Here is a 24,363-nt window from a genome sequence, read left to right as displayed (position 1 = left end):
ATATATCTTATTTTTTTCATTTAATATTCTTTACTTGGACTTAAGGAATAGATGCTCTACATAAAAAATATATCAATACGAATCTTGAGGATATCTAATGGATGAAAAGAAGCATAGTCAAAGAAGATCCGCTGAGGGTAAAAAACAGGGCACGTGAGCCTGCAAGGCCCATTGCGTTACGTCTTCCTCAAAGCAGGATCTAAAATCGATCGACAGATCGAAGAAGGACCGACCAACAAGGCCGACCAAGCGAAGATTTGGGCGACCGATAAAAAGTTCAAGTTGACTGTCAAAGTTTTGAGAAAAATAGACTAAATTCTGAAAAAGTTCAATGTCTTTTCACTTTGCTTTCATTCTATTAAATAATAATCTTACAATCTATTTTAAGTACAAAATATTCTATATAATATATTTTAGATAACTTAGTAATATATATTCCTAATTTAAATATTCAGCTATAGGGGAAATGAATCAGAATAAATATATTGGAAATAATTTAAATAAGGAAGCTCCTAATTATAGAAAACTCCTAATTGAACTGTCTGGTTTCCGTCATTCCTGATTGACATCCCCCCTCAAATTGATGCGAACTGATCAAAAAATAAAATTGATAAAATTGTCAGGACTAAAAATCCTCAAGCAATGAGTGTCGAAGCTGAAAGTGTCAAAGCCTGAGAGTGTCGAAGCCCGAGAGTGTTGAAGCCCGAGAGTGCCGAAGACCGAGTGTCGAAACCCCAGGGTGTCGAAGCCTAAGATCTATGGTTTGTCGAAGTCGAAGCTTAAGCAGACAAAGCGAAGAGTAAGAAGCAGTCGAAAATGTCGTAGAAGCAATGATGGCTAGCGAAGGAGATCCGAAGAGGACGAAGTGAACGAGATCGCAGATTACGGATGAGACTTGAATCAATGATGAGATAACAAATGAGCAGGATCACAGATCGAAGCTGGAATCAAGCGCGGGAGACGAAACCAGACTCAGGAGATGGAAGAAGGCAAACGAGGCAGTCGCAACAGACGAAAACCCTTAGATGGGCGAATCAAGGCAAAGAAATAGTTCTCCCCTTCCGGTAAGAAGGCCGACTGGAAGGGAGCCTTGACGGTCCTCAATAGCTACTAATTGTTAGGGCAAAATTTTAGCTCTAATACCATGTCAAAATTTTGAGAAAAATATGTTGAATTCTGAATAGACTCGATGTCTTTTCCCTTTGCTTTCATTCCATTAAACAATAATCTTACAATCTATTTTAGATACAAAATATTCTGTATAATCTATTTTAGGTAACTTAATAATATATATTCCTAATCAAAACATTCAGCTAAAAGGGAAATAAATCAGAATAAAGATATTGGAAATAATTTAAAGAAGGATACTCCTAATTATAGAAAACTCCTAATTTAACTGTTTGATTTCCGTCCTTTCTGATTGACATCGACTAGCTATCAAAACTAAAGAAGTCTGCCAAGAGGACCCCGCAGATCCAAGGATTACCAACCACAGTCAGCCAAGCGGTGTGAGAAGCCGAGCTGAAGACTTTTTAGTAATTTACTTATTACTTATTTATTTATTTCCTTATGATTAAATTACCCATAGTGCCCCTATTCAAACAGGAGCAAGCATGTAATTGTACTTCTTATACTCCCTTACCTATAAATAAGAGGGTCATTTCTACAGTAAAAAACCAATCAATCACGGATTAAATCTTTATCAATTTTACTCTATTGAGTGTTCTCTCTCTCCTGCTTTATATTCTACTCTTTGGGTGTGATTTACAAGACAGAGTTGTATTCAATATATGCATGTATATTCCTTTCAGTTTTAAATTTTAATCATGCCAAATTTATCTACTTCAGCGGTTGATAGAGACTTCTTACTCAATGCACATAGGGAATAAAGCACCTGAGGATTTGGCAGTATGATATTGCATTCTTTCCACAAGTAAACATATATTCTTTGTTTTGAGCAAAATTTTCCCTCTCAAATATGAAGCCAAAATGCATTTACAGAAAATGAAACAATACTCAAACGTAATATAAGGTTAGATATATGATTGTATATTTCCACTTTAGAAAAGATTGATCAAAAGGTATTTATGTGTCAAAAAGCTTAAAATTTGCTACATCAATATTTGACTACTATTTCAACCATAGGAAATTCTGAGTATGTGATATTAAGTGGCATACCTAAACATCACCTCTCTGCCTTTTCCTCGAACCAAAACCTACACGAGGGCTCTCACTTCTTCTCCATGCAAGTCTCCTTTGCTGCTCGTTTCCAGTGCGCACGAAAGACAGTTGCTATAGTTTTTTAAGAAGTGAGATTTTTTAACAGTAAACAAAGCATCTTTTTAAAATATAAACAACAATTAACTGAATAACACCTGTCTAGCTCGCTTATCAATTGGTGTCCATGAAGGAATTATGAAGGCCGAATCCATCTTATCGAGATCCCGCGGACTTGGTTGCACCCTGGTTAAGTTCTTTCTCTCATTCACGGTTCCCTGGACATTTTTGTTGCCTCCTTGGTACCTGAAACTGTCGATAATTGATGGGCTTTTTTTCTGACAAACAGCTTTTCTTTTCAGACTCCCCGGGCAACTTAGGCACGTGTTGCATGAAAACTGTTGATGCATTTTGCTCCTCTCATTTGCCTGTCCAACAGATTCGATAATGGATTTTTGGCGGTATTTTTGTTGAGAAGGCTGACTTACAGTTGAGCGAAGAAATTCACCAAGATATGGAACTCCTTTTGTCTTATTCAGCAGTCCAGGGGTATATTTCTGATTTTGATGTAAGAAATTTTTCCTTTTTGTAATCAATTCTTTGTTAAATAATGAACTTTTATATTTTTCGGATTCCTTCTCCGAGCCATTTTTCTTGCAAAATTTAGTCAAATCGTTTTCAGAACAGTTGATTTCAGCAGACGTCGGAAATGTACGACTTTGGCCACCCAAGAATCTGCTCGAAGAAAGAAAGCTCTCATCCATTGGTTCAGATCTTAAGTCTGGTGTCCTTGGATTAAATCTGCTTCTTGGGATTGACGCAAATGGCTCATTTAAGAAGTTGCAATTGTAATCAAAAACATCATTGTGGAATTCATCATGTGGATTGCTGTGTCTAAAGACTCTAAACAACGTATCCCCACCAATATTGCTCATCTTATAATTGTTTAATTCTTGTTTTCCTTCCAAAATATTAGCATTGCTGAAAAGCTGAGCCTCTTTCGGTACATCACGAGGCCTGAAAATCTTTGACTGGTATGGCTGGGATGGCTGAGGGATCACATTGCTGCTATGGTATAATTGACTTGGTTCAACATAAAAGGATTCACCTACCAGCATGCCAGGTGTGCCATAACTGATTTCATGTATTTTCTTTTTTCTTTTAGATTGTAGCGTGCCACTAGTATTTTCTGAATCTATGGATGAGCAATCTGTCATTACAGATTTGGATTCTCCTAACTCCCCATATCTGCATAAAGCATTGAAAAGAGATATGCTTCCATGGGGCACCTTATACTTCCCAATAGCCTGAATTCTGCGTTCAGGTGACCATTCAAAGAACTCAACAAGCATGCCACCAGAGGAAAGTATCGAATGTGCGGAGAGTGGATTTATAGAAGGAAACTTTGTTAGAAAGGATTCAGCAATAGATTCTGATTCAGGCATTGCTGAGTGAAGACCTCCATCTTTTGTGCTTGTCATTCTGATACAGTTTAGAATAATGTCATCAGTATTTTCAGGCGTATGTGAGCAGAACAATTGTAAGTTTAAGTCAAGACTTGCTGCAGCTGCATAAAGCATGTCGGATGATTCCATTATGGATGCAAGGAAGTTCCTTTCCCCCTCAAAGATCTGAAAAAAAAAAATCATACAAAAATCAGATATGGATGCCGAGGAAAAGCAGTATAGATTATTAAGAAGTTTGCCTAAAGCTATATAAATACTAAATGTAGTATGTCTTTAGAGAATGAAGAAGCTACTGAATCATAGGCATGATTAGTTTCTTATATCAAGTCAATTCTGATTAGCACCTAGCTTTATGACCATGGATAACTTCAGAAGTTAATGATGGATGTAAATTAGAGGATAAAGCGGAAGATTTTATGATTTTTAACAGAATTTCTACTTGGAATTTTTTATCCTAGAACTTCATCACAACCTCCGTGATATTTCACATATTTCATGAAGTTCCATAGCTCTCCGTGAACGCATACTCCTTGTTCTCTACATTCACGTTCCACATAGAAATTAAATATCTTTGCTATGGATAATGTATAGATGATCAAGCAGAGTGTAGAAATGTCGCTGGTACAAAAGTTTTAATGAACAATGATCTAGAGTAATCTACAAAAACCCTCCAAAGCTCGTTTACCAGTATGCAACCACTGAAGGAAGAACTGAGGGACATCAAAATTTTAGTTGCAATATTCTCGATGAAAGCAGGTATTGCTGAAAAGCTAACTACTGCTTCTGTTTTGTCCACAATATTTATTGCCTCATACCAAACTAGGCAAACAGCAGCACTGAAGATGAGATCCAAAGGAAGATTAATATCCCGCTCCGCAACTTGCACACCGCTCTTTTCTAGTTCCAAAATTTTCTGATAAGAGCTTCTTCTTGATATGATCATATTTTTTTCCAAGTTCAGGGTGTTTACAATTATGACTGTCTCTGGATCTGAACAGACTTTTGCAGTTGTCTTGTTTGAACTTGACAGATAAAGCATGTTCATGGCACACTCATTATCATGGGAGGGATCTGCGTTGAGTACAGGTTCACATGAATTATTACAGGCCTTGTGGAGCGGGAATTGAGTGAAAATCCCTTCAGTGTTCTGATCATTTAAGCAACCTTGTAGATGGGTCATATAGCTTGGGAACCCATTCTGGTAACAGAAAAAGGATATCAAAGGCGTTAGATTGATAATGGCAGTCGGAGAAAAGCAAACTGGTGGAATTCGGCATTGAGCCATCTAGGAGTAGAATTAGTGACATGGTCGCTACTCACAAAACATATTTAATAAGGTGAATCATCTAAAAGCAATACAGTGATGTCGGATAAGATTGTCAAGAACGAAGCCTGCATGATGTTATGTAAAACTAAAGAGTAAAAAGAAGAAAAAAGGAGTATACTAGCAAATGCATTCTTCAATGAGAGAAATTGTGACATTGAAATTGTTTCCTCTCCCTTGTACCTTGATAGTTTGCAAGATGTTACAAAAAATTAAAAAATTTCGAGTGAAGTGGCTGCTATATACATCAATAAAGGAATTTTTGTCAATGAAATTGTATTTCTCTATTCCTGTTAATTTTTATGGATTTCAATCCTCTTTAAAAATAATAAGAAGCCACTGCAGGAAATATGTCATCCTTATGCCAATAGTTAGCAGATTTTTTTCATAAAGCTTCCAAAAAGCCAGTAAAGCTTAGGTTGCTCCATCCCCCAAAAATTCCTCTTCCTGATAGCTTGCAAGATGTTACAAAAAATTAGAAAATTTAGAGTGAAGTGGCTGCTACATGCATCAATGAAGGAATTTTTGTCAATGAAATTGTATTTCTCTATTCCTGTAATTTGTATGGATTTCCCTGCGAGCCCTTCTCCCCACCCACCGAAATCCTCTTTAAAAATAATAAGAAGCCACTGCAGGAAATATGTCATCCTTATGCCAATAGTTAGCAGATTTTTGTCATAAAGCTTCCAAAAAGCCAGTAAAGCTTAGGTTGCTTCATTCAGCAAAAATCCAAAGTAAATTGGAGGCTCTATTCAACAATAACTGTCTGATGAATGAATGTGAAGTGGACAAATCATCAGCCAAAAAAATAGAAAAATACATTGAAATAAGCTTGTTCAACGAACATTTAGTCTAAGATCGAATGGGATTTGCGATCAAAGTTCACTAAAACCCTTGCACATAAAGCAAGCAGAATCAAATGCCAGATCCATCTTATAATACGAGAGAGGCATCTGGTAGACAAACTTATCATATCAAAACGACTTCTTAATTTAGATGAATAAGAAAATGCTAATATGAGCATTCATCAAGTAAATACCGGAAAAATCATGGAATTATTTGAGGCTTCAAAACCTTCACAAAGCGCCTTTGCAACATAATGATTCTCCACATCAAATCTGATAAAGTGAACACAGGGAATACTACCTAAACACGGAAAAATCTCAGATATTATGGATATAGAACGAGGTCCTCCATATTCCAAAATGCTGCTAAACATGTTGAATGGAAAAGATGCTGAAGTGTTCCTGCAATCAAAAACACAAGATTAGTCGCTGTAAGGATATCTAATAACAACTTATGATAGTGATTCAGCTTACAAAAATCCGGAGTAGCGACTAATATGAATAAGGTTACAGTCATAACAGCAGAAGTACATAGTATATGGAAGTAAACAATAAAATAGAATATTTCTCGCATTCAAAACATAACTGTGCTTTATGTAGCACCACATACGGTCATGACTAGAATGTATACATGTGCATATAAATATGAACATTTTTACCGAACACAAAAAATTTGCATTAAGATAGTAAAAAATGAATCGGAAGATGGTCCATATATATTGTGAGGTTGAAAGTATCACAAGTAAATTAATTTTAATAATCAAATATTGAATATAGTGCCACAAAGCACTCAATTGACTTTGTAGTTGAAAATTAAAGCCAAGAGTCTATGGGAATATGGAATAGAACATTCATGAGATGCAAAAGAAATGTACACCTTGACAATGTTTACTATTTCTTTAGAGCTGGCCTCATCCCAACTATTGTGTGCTGGAATGTTTGTGGTAGCAGAGACATTTTACCATCTTGGTATTATAAAATAGTCACCTTACTGGACATTTACAGGAGGATGTACCTTGGTGTATGCTTTTCGCTGATGATATCCTTCTTGTGGATAAGACTAGAGAAAGAGTGCAAGACAAACTTTTATGAAGTCCTAATTTAGAGTCTAAAGACCTTCATTTTAAGTAGATTTAAAACTGAATAAATGAAATGTAATTTTAGTAGTAGTAGATCTAGTGTAGAATTGTAGCAACAAGGAATCAAATCATTAAAAGGAGTGAAAGTTTTAGATATATCGGGTCTCTTGTTAAAAGTGTGATAATATAGATGGAGGTTATTAGTAGAATTCAAGTTCGATGGTTGAAGTGGTTGCATCAGGCCTATTGTGTGATAGAAAAGTACCGCTTAGACTTAAAAGAAAACTTTTATAAGATGGTGGTGTGAATGTTTTATGCCACAGAATGTTGTCCCATAAAAGAGAAGCATAAAAGTAAGGCCAAGTGTTGCTAAGATGAGAATGCTTAGGTGGATGATTTACTTTACACTTAGAGATAAAATGCGAAACGAATATATCCATAAAAGGGCCGGTGTAGCTCCAGTGGTAGACAAGATTGGAGAGAATTATCTTAGATAGTTTGGTCATATTTATAGTCGACCATGTGATGATCCGGTTAGGAGAGTGAATGTTTTAGATTCAACTTATGTTAAGAAAGGTAGAGGTAGACTTAAAAAGACTTGGGCATGTTGTATAAAAAATGATTTTAATTTATTAGAATTAAATGAAAATATGACAATAGGAAACAATGGAGAAAAATGATTCATATAGTTGACCCCACTCAGTAGGATAAAGGCTTGTTTTTATTGTTATTGTTGTTGTTGTATTTTATAATAATCTTATACGAACACAAATAAAAAAAGTTGAGAAGTCTTAAAAAAATATAAGGTGTTTTATGGAGAAAACCTGCAAAGGAAAAAAATCATGTCATTGTCCAAGCTGAAATAATTTATTTTATGAGTTGTATTTTACAAATTGTACGCTTACCTGCAGCTGGAGAAGACAAAATACAACGTAGTTGATATGAAGTGTAAAACATGGCTTTCATATTGAAAACAAGGGAAGCCTTATTTGATGACTTATTTGATCATTCTCATCGTAGATGGAAAACTAGCGAGCAGGAAGGCATGAATTAGTCTTAGCAGCAATGACAGATGTTGAAATTTGTCGAAGGTGGGTGTCAACATCATTAGTGTCCATGAGCAATGGCTTTATTGGCGATGATTGCATCAACCATGTAGCAACTACAAGTTTCAACCTTATTTGTTACAAAAAGTTTCGAGATTATTTGTTATAATGGGTATTAGCCTTCTTGGTATCTATAGGCGTCTGAGTTGAAATTGAACAATGAATGTCAACATTGATAGCAAAATTAAGAGTCAATCATGTTGGCGACTGTAGCTATCAGTTGTTTTAGCGACAATAGGTGTTGGTCGTTTTGGCAACAACAGGCATCAACCATGTTGACAATCACAGGTACCAATTGTATTGAAAGCAATATTGGTGATTACAGACGTCATCTTTGGGAAACTACAACTGTCAGTATTGTTGACACATGTGGATGTCAAACTTGTTAATGATGATATACCTCGACATTATAAGCAATGATGGGCATTGACAATGTTGGCAATATAATTTGTCTGTCTTTTCTGTGATGGTAGGCGTCAGCTTTGGTGGAGTCAGATGGAATCAACCTTAGTGATGATAGTTGGGCATCGATTGTCTTAGCTGTCAAAGTTTTGCACAAATAGGCTGAATACTGAATAGGCTCGATTGTCTTTTCCCTTTGCTTTCGTTCCATTAAATAACAATCTTACAATCTATTTTAGGTACAAAATAAAGTGCATATAATCTATTTTAGGTAACTTAATAATACATATTTCTAATATAAATATTCAGCTAAAATGAAAATATATCAGAATAAAGATATTGAAAATAAGGAAGCTTCTAATTATAGAAAATTCTTAATTTAGCTGCCTGATTTTCATCCTTCCTGATTGACATCCCCCCTCAAATTGATGTTGATTGATCAGGAAGCATCAATTTGCCAACAAGAAGTTGATAACATTGTCGGGACAAAAAATCCTCAAGCCATGAGTGTCGAAGCCTCTGAATGCCGAAGTCTGAAAATGCCGAAGCCTAAAAATGCCGAAGCCCAAAAGTGCCGGAGCCCGAGAATGCCAAAGCCCAAAAGTGTCGAAGCCCAAGAGATCTATGGTTTGTCTAAGCCGAAACCATAAATCTAATAAGGAGTGCCAATTTGCAAAACTTGCAGGTTAGAGCTCATGCGCCTACAATTAACCGCAAATCCATGCGGAATCCTTAAACATCCACCTCTCTCGAATCCCATCCAAGAGTATGACTGATAGCTCATCGTCGAAGCCGCCCATAGTCCTCTAGATCCCCGTGATCAAAGAACCTCACGAAAAGTAACAAACCCTCGACAACAATAACAAAACCGCTCTATCCCCACTCTCGTCAGCCTGTACCGTCCGCTCTAGATCTTGAATAGTAAATCCAATAACCTACATCTCAAATCCAGAGAACAATCTACACAAAACCCTAGAAGAAGGAACATAACTGTACAGCTTCTGATCAGAGACCGGCAGCTAGACGGCGCGGGATAGGTAGAGCGAATCGGTCGAAGATGAAGCAGACGAAGTAGGGGGAGCGAGTGTAGCAACTAGAGCTGCTTATAAATCTTTGAAAGACATTTTTGTTCATTTTGACGAGAAGTTATTACACTCGATTGGATGATCTATATTGAGCCCCCTGATTGTACAGAATTTTCTGAATGTTTTAGCGCATTAATGTATTAGAATAAACTAATCTTGAGTTCGTCATATTCATCTCATTAAGATACTAGTATTAACTATAAATACACATAAAATAAAGGTCTTTTAGTACCTCAAATAGTCTTCTGAAATTTCCAAACAAAGCATTCAAATGCTTGATTTAGGTCTATTTTGATTTAAATTAATACAAATTTAGCATCATTGGGTTAGTCACACCAAGAAACTCCTTTTGACCATAAGTGTTTTAAAAATAGATCGAATCATCAAAGATATTTTCAGAAGTTTTTGGCTTGAATATTTTCGCACGTTGCCCCCTGCTTATTTCCATCAAGAACCATGTTTGAGTGGATAGTTTTTTTTGTCAATATATATCACTAATTATTTAAGAGTTCAAGTGAATGACCCTTCTTCACATTTCATTTATGTTAATTGCTGCATTTGGAGTTAAGTTTAGTTTAGATAAGTATTTTTAAATAACATAAAGCCTTATCATTAGAATATATTTTTCCTTCTTATTCCTTCCTTGTCAATTTATCCACTGCCGACATGGCTGCATCTTTTAATCCTATTATATATGCCCAAACTACCATATTTATCTACTACCGACACTCTACAACATGGGTGCATTTGACAAAAACTGGTGAGGGCGTCACACGCTTTGAGAGTGGATGCAGGACACCCGCACATAAGCAGACAGAGAGTCTGCTTGCCTGGACTGATTTGGTCCAGGCTTTCTTGTGTTGTGGAATGTTGGTAGGCCCTTAGGCTCAATCCTATTTATCTTATTATTATAAATTTATTTTCTTGGGAATATAGGGTAATTTTTTTTCGGGTTTTTGTTCAGGACAACAGTCAACATCCACGTGTTCCCTCCTATGATTTTGTCTGAGTGTCCAATGGTGTTCTGATAGTAGCTCACTTCTGAGGTGGCAATTATCTTCGTTACCCCTTTCCCCATTCTCCCCACATCGTTTACGGACTCCCCTTCCCTGCTGCAGCCACCCGAAATAGCTGTCCTGGCTATTTCTTCATGCAGTTTTCTATATTCCAGTCCTTGCCAGCCGGTTTTCTTATTGTTGTTGCCATCCAAAACAACAAGGAGTTGTTATCCCTGCCTTTTCCAGCCTTCCCAGCCACAGTTACCCCCCTTCCAATGCACTTTTGTCTCCAAAATCTGGTCACTGCCCTCTCCCTCCCACTTGCTTCCATCTTCCAGAACTTGCGCCCTACCCCTTCACAGTTGTTGTCATCTTCCAAAATCTCAACTATCACATTATCCCTTGTTCCTAACACCCTAAACCACCCACCTTTTGTTGTTGTTGCTCTAGACTAGCCAAATCTTGGTTGTCGTTGCTCAGGACGGCTCTCCCGCATCAATTCCAACCTTCCCATGCCCTTAAAGATCACAACGACTACTTTGGAATACAACCCTAGTTGAGTTCTGTGCCATGTTTGTTGTTATTTCTCATTCCAGTATGTTGGTTGTACTCTCCTAATAGTTTTGCAGTAATACTATTTGTTTTCTTATGTTTCTTAGGGTTAGCTCCGGTATCATTTCGTATCAAGCTAACTTAACCCTAGTCCTAACCTAGCGCTATCTAAGCCCCCCTACCTAACCCAGAATTTTTCTTTCCCACCTGACATCACTCCCATACACCCTATTCCACCAACCCACACCCAAACCTTAATCATGTTACCGAGGAAACAAGTGTCGAATGCTGATCAAAAGTTCATCATAGAAGAAATGTAGTTGCAACTCTACCGAGAGCTACAATGGATCAATGAAATTGAGGGTAAGACCCAAGGAGAGGTCACCGCCGATCATGATAGAGAAACCCAAGGAGGAGAGCAAGAATAATATCTAAATCCTTTTTCATATGAATGATTTCAATGAAGAGGAGAATCAAACACAACGCTTCGAGATTCACTATCAGAGGAGGTCTAGAGAAGAAGTGTCTGTTGAAGAATACAGAGACTTATGAGTGAAAATGAATATACAGGATTTCGAGGGAAGAATGAATTCAGATGAATTCATTAAATGATTGTAAACTGTCGAGCTTTGAATACAAAGAGGTACCATATGACAGACGGGTGAAACTCGCTGCCATCGAGTTGAAGAAAAACACCACGTTGTAGTGAGAGAATCTAAAAGGAAGAGGAAGAGAGAAGAGAGAAGATCGAGATAAGATCACTACCTAAGAGAAAATGAAGAAGGCAATGCAACACAAGTACCTACCCGTTATTACATGTTATCATGTTCTTGAGGCAACATCAATGAGTGATTACCACATCTTATATGAAGAGTTCAATCTTAGGATCAAGTAGCAAGACTACACCCAGTCGAGCATCCAAGCTAACCCTGCCTAAAGAGAAACTATTCCCAAATCTGTCCTCGACAGAAAATGCATTAAGTGTCACGATTTTGGGCACAGTGCATCAGGTTTCCTAAACAAGAGTGCGATTTAATTCAGTGAGTATGGAGTTGTTGAAGAAATTGATAATGACACAATAGACACTAAAGAAAGTGAGGACACAAATAAGTATCAGCTTCCAACTTATGAGGGAGAGATGCACGTAATTGAAGATGAGCTCGTGAGAGAGACTCCAACCTAATTAACATTGGTTGTCCAAGACGGTCGTGAGTTTAAGGAACCGAAATCAAACACATGACAATCCCATATAAGAGAATTTCAGACTTTTGAGATGAATAATTTACTTTCTGAGTTTCCCCCACTGAGGGTGCTCAGAAATATAGATGAGAATCTTCTGTGCCACTTTTGGAAGATAATATGGAGTCATTTGAGTGTTAAAAATAGTTAGCGGTGTACCCACTGACAAATGATCAAACAGGAGGGGTGAACTAAAGAGTTAGAAATCGCCTAAGAAGTTTTGCGGAAAAGAATATTCTACAATGGGATCTAGGTCCTTCTAGAGAAGCCTGATTGGTTGTTATTAAGAGGTGCCCAGCATGTTATAGATTTTGTCTCAGAATTGAATCCTCCTTACATACTTGTTTATCAAATACACTCAGACGAGTACTAATAGTGGAGGAAGCCAATTACAAATTTAATGTCTTGAAGTTTAATTTGTGAGGATAACCATCCACATGTAATTTCAGTTCTGGTTGTGCTATAAAAGGACATATCCCTATTCTATCAGGATGTGCTTAGGAATGACATCGTTTACATAATTGACTTAACAAGAGATTATGCCTTTTCCACTACTTCAACTGGGACAACTTGACACTATACTATGAGGAGATTGAAGCTTCTATGGATGAGGACGAAGCTCCTCCAACCCCAGGATACCGACGTGGCATCTCCTACTACTGGTGTGGACGCGGGACTCCCGCACATAAGCAGACGGAGCATTTGCTTGCCTGGACCAGTTTGGTCCAAGCTTTCTTGTGTTGTCGAGTGTCGGCCGGACTTTGAGCTCACTCTTATTTATCTTAGGATCATAAATTTGCTTTCGTGGGAGTCTAGAATTTTTTTTTCTTGTTTTCTGTTCAGGACTTTCATCAGTGCCCCTGTGTTCCCTTCTAGGGTTTCATCCGAGAGTTGAGTGGTGCTCTAACTGTATCTCGTTATTGAGGTGGTGATTACATTCCTTATCTCCTTCCGCATTCTCCCCACATTGCTCATGACTGTCCCTTTCCTGTTGCAGTCACCTAGAACAACTGTCTTGGTTGTTTCTTCCTGCAGTTTTCTATCTTCTAGCCGTCGTCATCTGTGTTTTTGCTTGTTGCCACCATTTAGTATGGCAAGAAGTTGTTGTCTTTTCCTTTTCCAGCCTTCCCAGCAACCACTCCTCACTTTCCAACGTGCTGCGCACCAAGAATGTGCGCCCTACCCCTTCCCACTTGATGCCATCTTCCAAAACTTCCACTATCACATTCTCCCTTGTTGTCAACAACCTAAACCACCCAACATTTTTTGTTGTTGCTCTGGATCAGGCACATGTTAGTTGTCGTGGCTCGAGGCAGCTCTCCCACATCAATTTCAACCTTCCCACGCCCCTAACGGTCACGACCACCACTTTGGAATACAACTTTAGTTGAATTTTATGTCGTATTTGTTGTTATTTCCTATTCTAGTGTGTTGATTGTACACTCTATTTACTTTTCAGTAATAATATTTGCTTTTTTATTGTTATTTGGGTTAACTCCAACATCGCAAACTAACCACAATTTAAACATAGGACATCAATAAGATCGCTTATAAGATCTCACCATCTTGCATGAGTTTTGTAATCAAATATTTTATTATTTTAAATGCAAGGTGGAAAAGTACAACCACGACTAATCCCATTACCATTCAAAATAAGCTAGTATATCTTTATGCAAATATTTTTGCATTATTTCGCCTTCTGGCATTTTCTTGTTGACATTACTGCCACATTCACGTTCACTCACGTTAACATCTTTACTTCTTTCATATTTATCATTACAATATCACAAGCATTTCAACTCCTTATCCCACTCTCAAATCAATCCTCCCCAACATCAGTTACTCCTCAAGCTACAACACAGATTGTTTCCCTTATTGATAATTCACCGCCATCAATTCTGGCGTCCACTATTTGCCCTACAAGTTTTTCTCTCATTTCAAAGCATATGGAATTGTTATTTCTGCTTACTACTTATGCTCCTTGATCCTTTGTTAAAGCTATTGGCGAATGAGGGTTTCATTTCAACGCTCTATGTTCATCGATTTCTTTTTATTTTCTTTTCAGCAAGAATTAAACCATCCTCAATATAAGTAAACATTCACTTTCCATGGTAAAAATATTATTGTTTACACTAAAGCTGAACTTTTTGAGCTAGCAATTTCATACTCTTTCGTTATTATGGGCAAGTTTTCATCATAACAAAAATAAAACTATAATGAGGAAATAATATTTTACCGAAGGAAATGAGAATCAGAAACTACATAAGAGATTCAGATAAAGTTACATACACTGAGGAAGTATACCAAAACACAGAAGGAAATAAGATTTAGGAACTGTTCAAAGGATTGATATAAAAGAAAGAAGGATAAATATGGAACAAAACTAAAACATGTAAACCAAAACGTATTTTCATGATAAAGACATTACTTACTCATAGGATAGTAATAAGCAATCTGAGTGCGATAATTCTTCCAAAATAGAATTATAAGTTGTACAGTTATCCAGAATGTCCAATTGTTCTTCAGGACATGGATTTCTAACTTCATTAAATGATATATTCAAACTAGTGAGCTTGTGTTTCAATGAAGGCCAAAACACTTCATTAGATATAATTAGTGTTTTTTTAAATCCTTTAGAAGCATTTGACCTCAGAAGGCCTTCAATCAGAGAAAGTGATGGATGTGATTCAAGAATTTGTTTCTCAGCTTTCCAAAGTGCGTCTTGAAGCAAGGACTGCAAAGGCTGTAACCTCTCTGCCAGGTTGTCCACTTTACTCGAACAGCTCACATAGAGGTAAGCGATGTGGATCCCAAAGAAGCATAAGTAGTAAGCCAGTTGTTTTAGTGCATATATTGCAAGTAATGCAACGAAAGGTTCATCTCTAGCTCCCAAAGTACATCGGCTTCCACCTTTCTCTGAAATTAACTCCAACAGCCTTCCCTTGGGAATGCTCAATAGCTCCATTGGAGTTGATAATGAACTATTAGTTATCAAATGCCTGCAGTTGTTTAAGTTTGAAAAATAGATCCCTTTTATTTGATCAATAAGGCTTAAAGTATAACCTGATAAACTAGCTTTATGGAGCTCAATCTTTTCAATATTTGATGCTGAAAAAAGCGATGTTTCAGATGGCCCCTCTAGCTCATCCCCTGAAGTGATCCTGATACTAGGCTTATTTGCACTCAAAGTTTCAAAGCAAGAAGACACCTGAACACCTCCTTTTCGTACACCTAAGAAGAAATTGAGATCATTAGACTGTGAAATTGACTCGAGCACCAAAGAAATATTGGCTGGATTTTTCTTCGGAATTTGCTTTGCACCGTTAGGCTGTTTATTGTCATCATTAACTTTCTCAGTAACAACAGTATCAACTGCTGGGACCACATCATCGTGACTGTTTTGATGAACATCCGGAAGTTCTTTACACTGTGCTGTGCTTGACTCAACCAAAGAATCATCCAAGAAATCAAAATCAGAATGCATGAAAGAGTCATATTGGGATATAAGCTCCGAGGTTTCAATCCTATAACTACTTACTTCTTGCACCATGGACAAGAAAGTTGAACAAGCTTCATTGTTACAACCCCCTTCCAAAAGAGGATGCCAATCCAAATATAATTCATCACTGACAGAAAAAGTGTGTGGTTTGAGTGCATTAAAGATATCTTCCACAATCCTCGATTTTGATTTCAAAACTCTATCATCACTAAGAATTGGAGCAGGCAAAAATTTAAATGGATCATCAGTGAGAGAAAGTTCCGAAGTAAGGACTGAATCATAAAAGTTTTCTATTTGCCCTACTTCTTCTTTGCACATCTGCTCAGAAAATCCTTCTTCCTCCACTGATTCAAAACTGTTAAACATATCAGGCACATTAATAGTTCCATCTAAAACCTGTACTTCTTCAAACTGAGCTAAGCATGGAATATGTTGAGAACTTTCATCTGATACCGTCTGATATATTACTGATTGCTTCTCAAAAAGAATGCAACCATTGAGATTAATCAAATCCAACTCTAATAAAGAATTCAAAGGCAGTAATTTGTTGTCAAGGTCATATTCAGATACTTCTTGATTCAAAAAATGCTTTAAAAAATTGTCATTAGTGGTTCCGAGAAAATCCTTTGCATTGACTACCAACTCATCATCATTCTTCTGAGGCATTTGATAAGCTAGGAGATCATTGAATATTTCATCCATAGACATGCTTTCATGGATCCCAAAAACACTTTCACCAATTTCAAAAATGGGTAATTTAATATCATGCCAACGCTTGTCTTGTGAAAACTTGCCATCTTTGGCTGAAAAGTTTTCCTGACCAAGAATCAAAATGTCTGGAACATCTTCAATAAGACAGAGCATTCGTTCAACCTCAAACGGAGTTGCTATTGATATTTCCATTTTAACATCGATGAAATCCTAGGCATGCAACAACTTCTCCATTAGAAAAAAACATTATTTCATAACAAAGAAATAACTTTACTGAGCTAAACTATATAAATAAGATAGTTTAATAAATTTCTGGTGAATATTTATTCAATCTTTCCATATTTTTTTATCATTTAAGCAAAGCTAGAAACCAAATTAAAAGCACAGTATACCAAAAATTTATAGGTTGAGTTATTGGAAATTGAATGAGTTTGGTTTTTTGAGTTCATCCCCCGTCCAAGTATTACAAATAGTAGATTAATAAAATGCATAAGCTTTAAGCTAATTAAATGACTCCTTATCTAATAATAGTGCAAGTTAAGATTTCCTGCTATTTTGCTTGTAGTAGCCATTTAAAACAAAATTAAAACACAAAATCAAATACTTCTCTCAGTATGCTAGTATAGGAAATCACTTTTTAAGGTTTAACTGCTCTATATATTGGCCGCCTTGAAGCACATTGTTGAAATTTAGAATAATGCGGAATAAGGTGGAATACTTTGGAATCACTTAATTTCATTGATATGAACGGGGTTATAAATAACCCTAGCAAGAATTATAATAGGAAAAATAATAAAAAATAAAAGATATATCACCCGATATCTCCAATAATTAATTCATATTAATTATTATGAGATACTAGGAAATAATATAAAATAGGAAAACAAATAATTCCTAATATATGAAAAGAAAATATCTCCTTATATTAAGGAAAGAATTTATTCCTCATAACTTTTTCTAGGAATAAATTATTTCCTATTATAAGTTTTAACAGGAAATGCAATAAATCATGTAATTTAAATTAGATATTTCAACACACACATATCAGAAATCCAAAGGATTTAAAACATTTATTGAATTGGACATCTATAAGAGAAGACATACCAGCGGAACACTAATTCCATGGATCTCAAAGAATAACATATCCTCATTGTCTTCACAAGAGACTCCCAACTGCCATTGTTAGAAAACATAAGAATTAACTATGTAAATAAAGCATTAACAAAAATAATTAAACAAGATGTCTAACTCCTAGAAAAGGGTAACACGATACCAGGGGAAACTCCTCCACCTCAGGTATCTCAAACTGGAGAAAAGTCTGCCGTTTCCAGGCCCCAAGACACGACATGAGGAGTAAGACATCACATACAAATATCAATTAAATCGAATGATCAGCATTAACATAAGTTTCGTACCTCTGGCAATATATGATTAAAAGCAGCATACTCAATATCCAAGATATCTTCAACTTCCATCTCATTGTAAAAGGAACCATGTACTCCCTTCAAGGAAGTCAAGGTCAGGATTCTCCATAAAATAACTCGGTTTTGAAGGATTAACCAATGACATTGACTATTTTAAGAAATTACAAATTTCAGAACAGAGGGCCTCAATTTCTTTCAATACTGAATCATAGATAAATGGAATTCAATAAAATAACCATCTGAGAACAAAATAGAATCCGTTATTTAAAACTTTAGATGGCTGAGTCACCTCAATGCATTTCATCTCACATGACGCATATCCGATCTCCTCATTGTTGTTCTCGGAGGACGGATTAAACTGACTCCCAGTGCTGCCATGACTGGATCGTCTTCCTTCCGCATCAAGGAACCGGGGGATGACATCGGATAGGAAGTCAGTAATAGCTTCCTCAAATGGAAACCTATCGATTTCATGTTGCACAGAGCGATCTGGAACTAATAATGGGATCTCTACCCTATGGAAGAGATCCGGAGAGAAGAAATTTGGAGCTGGAAGGGGGATGACTTGGAAATCTTTCAATGATTCGGTAGTCGACGGAGCAGAGAAGTAATCGGTAGCTAGGAAGCGAGTTCTCATGCTTACATCGATCAATGCCGCCGGAAATCGACGTCTAACGGCGTGGCAGGGAGAGGGAGATGCGTGGAGGCGGATGGACAGCAGTTTCGAGAGGAGTGCTGAGTTCAAACAGGCGCCTCAAGCTGCGTTTTATAGACGTTGGCAGCACATGGCTCTGAGGACATTTACGTACATACCACCCAATTTCTATGTATTTACAGAATACACCTAAGTTTTATTCTGCCCAAAATTTCCACATCACATAAGAAAATATCACTATTTTGACTTTAAAAAAATTGAATATTTTTTTTTTCATGCATAGAGCAGATGACATGTAAGTGTATATATATATAAAAATTGAAGTTTAGTTGTTAGATATATAAATACATAGCAATTAAGTAAAATGTATGTAAATCTTTATTGAAATGTAAGTTTGATGTCTCAACTTTGTCCCTTAAATTTCAATCAAAGCTATAAAGCCCAACTGTAAGATAATTTGAAACTCCCTGAGTATCTCGAATTCGAGTAATTTTTAGCATATTCTTAGTTTGATTTAATTCCAATTGAAATTCCCGAGTAGCAATATTCGAACACTTAAATATCAAAATCTATAGAAATACAAGAGCCAATATTTTAATCGAGTGCTTCTCTAAGATGAACTCTCACAAGGATTTGCCCTTATATGGAATTTATATCCCATAATTAAAAAAAAAACTATCCTACCCAAGCTCTTTGGTGAAGTAGACCGTGTTATTTTGTGATTAAATATATTATCGGGTAATAATTTTGTATAAAGTTTAATTATTATATAAAGTATATTTTTAGATTAATTTTTAATTTTATATTTATGTTATTAATATATATTTATTAATTAGTTCATATTTTATTATTTTTTAATCATTAACGTTTATAAGTTCACATTGTTTCTATCCTTATATTGCATCATATAAATTTTATTTCTAATTACATGACAAAGAAGATGTAAAAATTTTTAATATTTTTTAAGGAGTGTTAAAAAATGTTGTAGTTGTTTGCAAGTAATGATAGATTGTGAGATTATTTTGTGTCAGCATTGAATGTGAAGTACTTCATTATCATTATCAACTTACATATTTTTTTAGGGAAAATATGTCTGCTCTTTGAGAGTTTTATTTTATTTTATTTTTTTTTAATTGACAGCTCAAAAAATAATTGTAAATGTGATAAAAAAAAGATTGCATATTTTTTAAAAGAACTACTACCAAATTTTGTATTCATCAAAAATCATAGTATATGTATTCAATGTGAATCAATCTTGTCAATATTAATGATCATATAGTTTAAGAAATTATAATAATTTTTTTTTTCTCTTGATTAAATTGATCTTCCTTATAGTGCAAGGAAATGTCATCTTTCTTCTGTCTTGTCAATTCAACAAGTAAATTTGATTGTATGATTTTGTAAAGATGAGAAATTTTGATATCATATGGTACAATGCACAACATCTTACCATTGAACTAGTACTAGCTAAAGTATTTACTTCATTTATTAGATTTATTTGTTATTGTATCATTTTAAAATGATTGGGCAACAATAATATGATATCATTAATATATTATGTTGATTTGTTAGTTTGGCTAAAAATTGCCTAAAAAAAATTTGTTACAATAAAAATTAACATAGAGTTAGAAAAGTGAGTATCAGTTTTTTTTTTCATTCTCTTTTATCATACTTGATCTAGATATCATTTGTTTTTCTCAGTGATATACAATTTATGAAATGTTTCACATTATGAATCATTTTGTACTATTATTTCCTTCAAATTTTTTCTTATTGTTTTCAAGTTTATTCTTTTATCTCAAGGCCAGTTTGTGACAGATTTCTGTCTGCTTTGTTTTTCAAACCGCTACCACGGTTCTGTTTGGGCAACTGCTTTTTTTGCTATTTTTTTAGAAATATTTGTGATAGAAGATATTTTTTTTCAACCTGAGTTGTTAAAGTATAGTGACATCTAAAAATGTACAATTTGACTTTTTAAAAATTAAATAAAATTGTAATCGTTATCGTAGCTTTTTGAAAAACAGATTCTTCTATAGCTGTTTCTTCAAACAACTGCAACAGCCTCAAACAAATCTTTTATAGACACTAGATGTTACTCATTTAGATTTATTAAATTTTTTTTTGAAATTATGTTCACAAAAAATGTACAAATCAAGTTCAAATATTAAAAAATTTAAATAAATATGTTAAATCCTAATTTATTTTCTTGTGGAACACATGTCAAGAGTTAGAGCCGAGAGAGCTAAAGTGAGAGGGGAAAAAAGAGATAAAGTTGAGGAATGTAAGAAATCTTTAAATATCAGAATTTTCAGAGAGGGTCTAAAAGATTCCTTTATTGATGTCACAGCCTCCTATTTATAAGGGTATAAGAATATAAGTACATGTAAGGAAAGAACACTTTCCATGATTGTTTGAATGATTGAATTCAAATTACATGGTAATAAAAATAAAATTGATGCATAGTAAATCGCCCAAAGTCTTGAGGTCGACCAATTGTGTTGGTCATTCGTTGTGTGCAGGCATAGTTCGATCATATCTTCTTCTTGGAAATTGGGTCATTTGACCAGGGTGTGCGGACCTTCACTGCGGTTTCATGATCAGTAACTTTGTCGGTCGACGGATTGCACTAAAAAGATTTCATCGGTTTGCTATGTCGATTGACTGAGTTGTAGCTGTAAAGCCGATCAACTATTTGTTGTCGACCCTCTAGTACCTACTTTTGCTTATTTATTGTTGATTATCTGATTTCTTTGAGATTTGTGCTAACATATTCGCAATACACATATTAATTTCCTGATTTTTCTGCTCCTTGATGGTGATAGCTATGGTAAGGACAAAAAATTTATTAAGCAGTAAATAGTACAAAAATCAAGAATATTAATTAAACAATCAATTCTCCCTTGTTTTTCATGCCCAATGAACCTTATAAATAGAGCTAGAGGCTTTGTGCTTTCCTTTTCTTTATCTACGCTTTGAGTCTTTCGATTGATACCATGGTTGTTGGTTTGAGTAAAAAGGAAGTGGACGTTCATCTTCTAGCTTTTGAAGGCTTTCGGCCTCCTGCATCTTCTATAATGGAAAAGAAGAAGAGAATTATTAAGAAAAAGAAGCGAATGACACCCAATTCTAAGCCACTCGAGAATGTTGCTTCTTCTGACGGCTCTGATGCTTGACAACTGAAAAGGACGTCGATGGTGGACCCTTGTCTATCTAGTGCGGTCGTTGAGGAGGTTGAGCTGGTCGCTCCTCTCATCGAGGTCGGTCAAGTGGGAGCGAGAGAAAAGTCTACAACCGATCAAATTACATGGTAATAAAAATAAAAGTGATGCATAGTCAATCGCCCAAAGTCTTGAGGTCGACCAACTGTGTCGGTCATCCATCGTGTGTAGTTATAATTTGATCATGTCAGTCGATCGTATCTTCTTCTTGGAAATTGAGTCATTTAGCCAGGGTGTGTGGACCTTCACTGTGGTCTCATGATTGGTAACTTTGTCGGTCGATTAATTCCATTAAAAAGATTTCATTAGTCTACTATGTCAGTCGACTAAGCTATAGTTGTAAAGCCGGTCAACTATTTGCTGTTGAGTTATATGTTCTACCCTCTAGTACCCACTTTTGCTCATTTATTGTTGATCGTCTGATTTCTTTGAGATTTGTGCTGACATATTTGCAATACACATATTAGTTTTCCGATTTTTCTGCTCCTTGATGGTGATTGCTACGGTTAGGACAAAAAAATTATTATGCAGTAAATAGTACAAAAATCAAGAATATTAATTAAACAATCAACTCTCCCTTGTTTTTCATGCCCAATGAATCTTATAAATAGAGCTAGAGGCTTTGCGCTTTCCTTTTCCTTATCTACGCTTTGAGTCTTTCGATTGATACCATGGTTGATGGTTCGAGTAAAAAGGAAATGGACAACCTTCTAGCATTTGAAGGCTTTCAGCCTCTTGCATCTTCTATAATTGAAAAGTAGAAGAGAATTGTTAAGAAAAGAAGCCAATGACACCCAATTCTAAGCCAGTGGAGAATGTTGTTTATTTTGACAGCTCAGATGCCTGACCACTGAAAGGACGTCGACGATGGACCCTTGTCTATCTAGTGTGGTCGTTGAGGAGGTTGAGTGGGTCGCTCCTCTCATCGAGACTAGTCAAGTGGGAGCGAGAGAAAAGTCTACAATCGATTACACCCCCCACCCCTCCCGCTGACTTTGTTAAGTAAGGACAGAGATGCCCTGACCCAAGGGAACAAGAGTTTTTATTACTCTTTCTGAATTAGAAAGATTTTTAGGTATGTAGAAATACTTTTTTAAATATTTTTATAGTAATCCCTTGACATTATTCTCAATATAGATGAGACAACAATTCTGAAGACCAAAATTGAGGGAGGGTTGTCCCAGGACGTCGTTGATTCTGCCCAGGCAGTCGCTATCATGCCTTTAGGACCAGTTGTTGCACCTCCTTCCACAGCTGACTAGTATTTCTAGATGTCGATCAATCAATTTAACAGCTCCCAGTAGGAGTGATTGCAGTATCAGCACCCGTCCTCCGCCTTAGTGGAACAACAGATGGCAAAGATGGCTGGTCTTTCGACCTAAGTGGCTGAAAATCCTGCCAAGCATCCATGTTGGAGTGTTTGGTTCATTGCGAGCATCTAGAGGTAGCGATCGCCACATTTCAACGAAGGTCAATCGACATTACTAAGCTGGAGAAGGAGGTTGCGTCGCTCTAGAGATCCATGCAGAATGTGTGTGCTAAGTTAGGGCCCATTCGTAAGTTGACTGACCTGAGCAGATTTCATCAAGATGTTGACCGAATGAGACATATTAAGTTTGGTGGAGAGATGATATTCCAGAGGATGCTTCAGAAGGGGTACACCACAATTGAAGCGTCATAAGATCCTTTTATAGTTTTTTTTTTCGTGACCTGTAATGATGTTATTTGTAATAAAATAATACTTAAATATGTGAAATGATGTTTGGTGTGAACTTTTATCATTAAGTGATACCTCAATTTCCACACTCACTATATAAATAGGGTTATGGGCTGCGTTTTATCTTTTATGCTTTATGTTTTTCTTCTCAGTGTCTTTTGATCCTTTCCCCTTCATTTCATCTTTCGATTGTTTCATTGGTCTAACATGATGGCTCCCAAGTATTCTCCCATTCTCTTTGGTTTCTCTATCATTGCGGATGCCTCAATCTTGACATGGGAGATGTGAAGGAGATGCAGGAGCGGTACATTTTTTATGATAGTATCATGCTTCAAAATGTGCCGAAGTCTATACACACGACAGATGATGTTAGCACAAAGTTGGTCTTTTATCGGGATCAGTTCAAGTATGGCCTTTGACTACCCTTATGTGCCGAGCTTTGGAATTTTTTTTTATTAAATATGGAGTTATTCCAGCATAAGTTCTGCCAAACTCTATTGTCGCGATCATGACCTTGGTCATTTTCTGTCGTCGGGAAAGCATCCCTTGGTGGATTGATATGCTTAACCATTTTTATTTGTTTAAGGTTGACAAGGAAGGCTTCATTATGTTTTCGGCTGACAAGAATGTCCAATTACTTGGAGTTGAAAATAAGATAATGGATTGGAGAAAGAAATTTGTGATTGCTTCTTGCTCAGGCGACTAGGGAATTTTGACCAAGTCGAAGGGCCCAACGTGGGACAAGTTAAAGTCCATCCTGAAGGAACTGCATGTTGTCAAAATAATGTTGAAAGGGCACCAACTTTCGGTTCCTCAATATACCGCT

The 24,363-nt window shown here is 36.1% G+C and overlaps 1 protein-coding gene across 1 annotated transcript; it reads right to left on the bottom strand.

Moving 5' to 3' along the window:
* Nucleotides 1-2,021: 2,021 nt before the first annotated feature.
* On the bottom strand, nucleotides 2,022-23,230 carry LOC110018385 (protein SHORTAGE IN CHIASMATA 1). Its single transcript, XM_020715686.1, has 9 exons — nucleotides 23,113-23,230; nucleotides 18,237-18,682; nucleotides 17,939-18,025; nucleotides 17,628-17,696; nucleotides 14,746-16,733; nucleotides 6,047-6,254; nucleotides 4,369-4,881; nucleotides 2,376-3,848; nucleotides 2,022-2,292 (listed from the first exon to the last, which is right to left on the bottom strand). Exons 1-9 carry the CDS (start codon nucleotides 23,228-23,230, stop codon nucleotides 2,179-2,181), a joined length of 5,016 nt encoding a protein of 1,671 aa, XP_020571345.1. The 3' UTR covers nucleotides 2,022-2,178.
* Between the last annotated feature and the right edge of the window lie 1,133 nt (nucleotides 23,231-24,363).

This window comes from Phalaenopsis equestris, unplaced genomic scaffold (genome assembly GCF_001263595.1).
Source record: "Phalaenopsis equestris unplaced genomic scaffold, ASM126359v1 Scaffold000002, whole genome shotgun sequence".
Classification (NCBI taxonomy): Eukaryota; Viridiplantae; Streptophyta; class Magnoliopsida; order Asparagales; family Orchidaceae; genus Phalaenopsis; species Phalaenopsis equestris.
This window is presented reverse-complemented; position numbering and strand designations above follow the sequence as displayed.

Bases quoted from the DNA above. Each gene is read 5' to 3' on its own strand.
- LOC110018385 (XM_020715686.1), bottom strand. From the start codon at position 23,230: ATGGATGCTTGGCAGGATTTTCAGCCACTTAGGTCGAAAGACCAGCCA. The intron at 18,683-23,112 runs GTTAAATTGATT...GTTTGAACTCAG, and splicing joins AATCACTCCTACTGGGAGCT to CACTCCTCTCGAAACTGCTG. The intron at 16,734-17,627 runs GTATGTCTTCTC...TTGCATGCCTAG, and splicing joins ATGGAATTAGTGTTCCGCTG to GATTTCATCGATGTTAAAAT.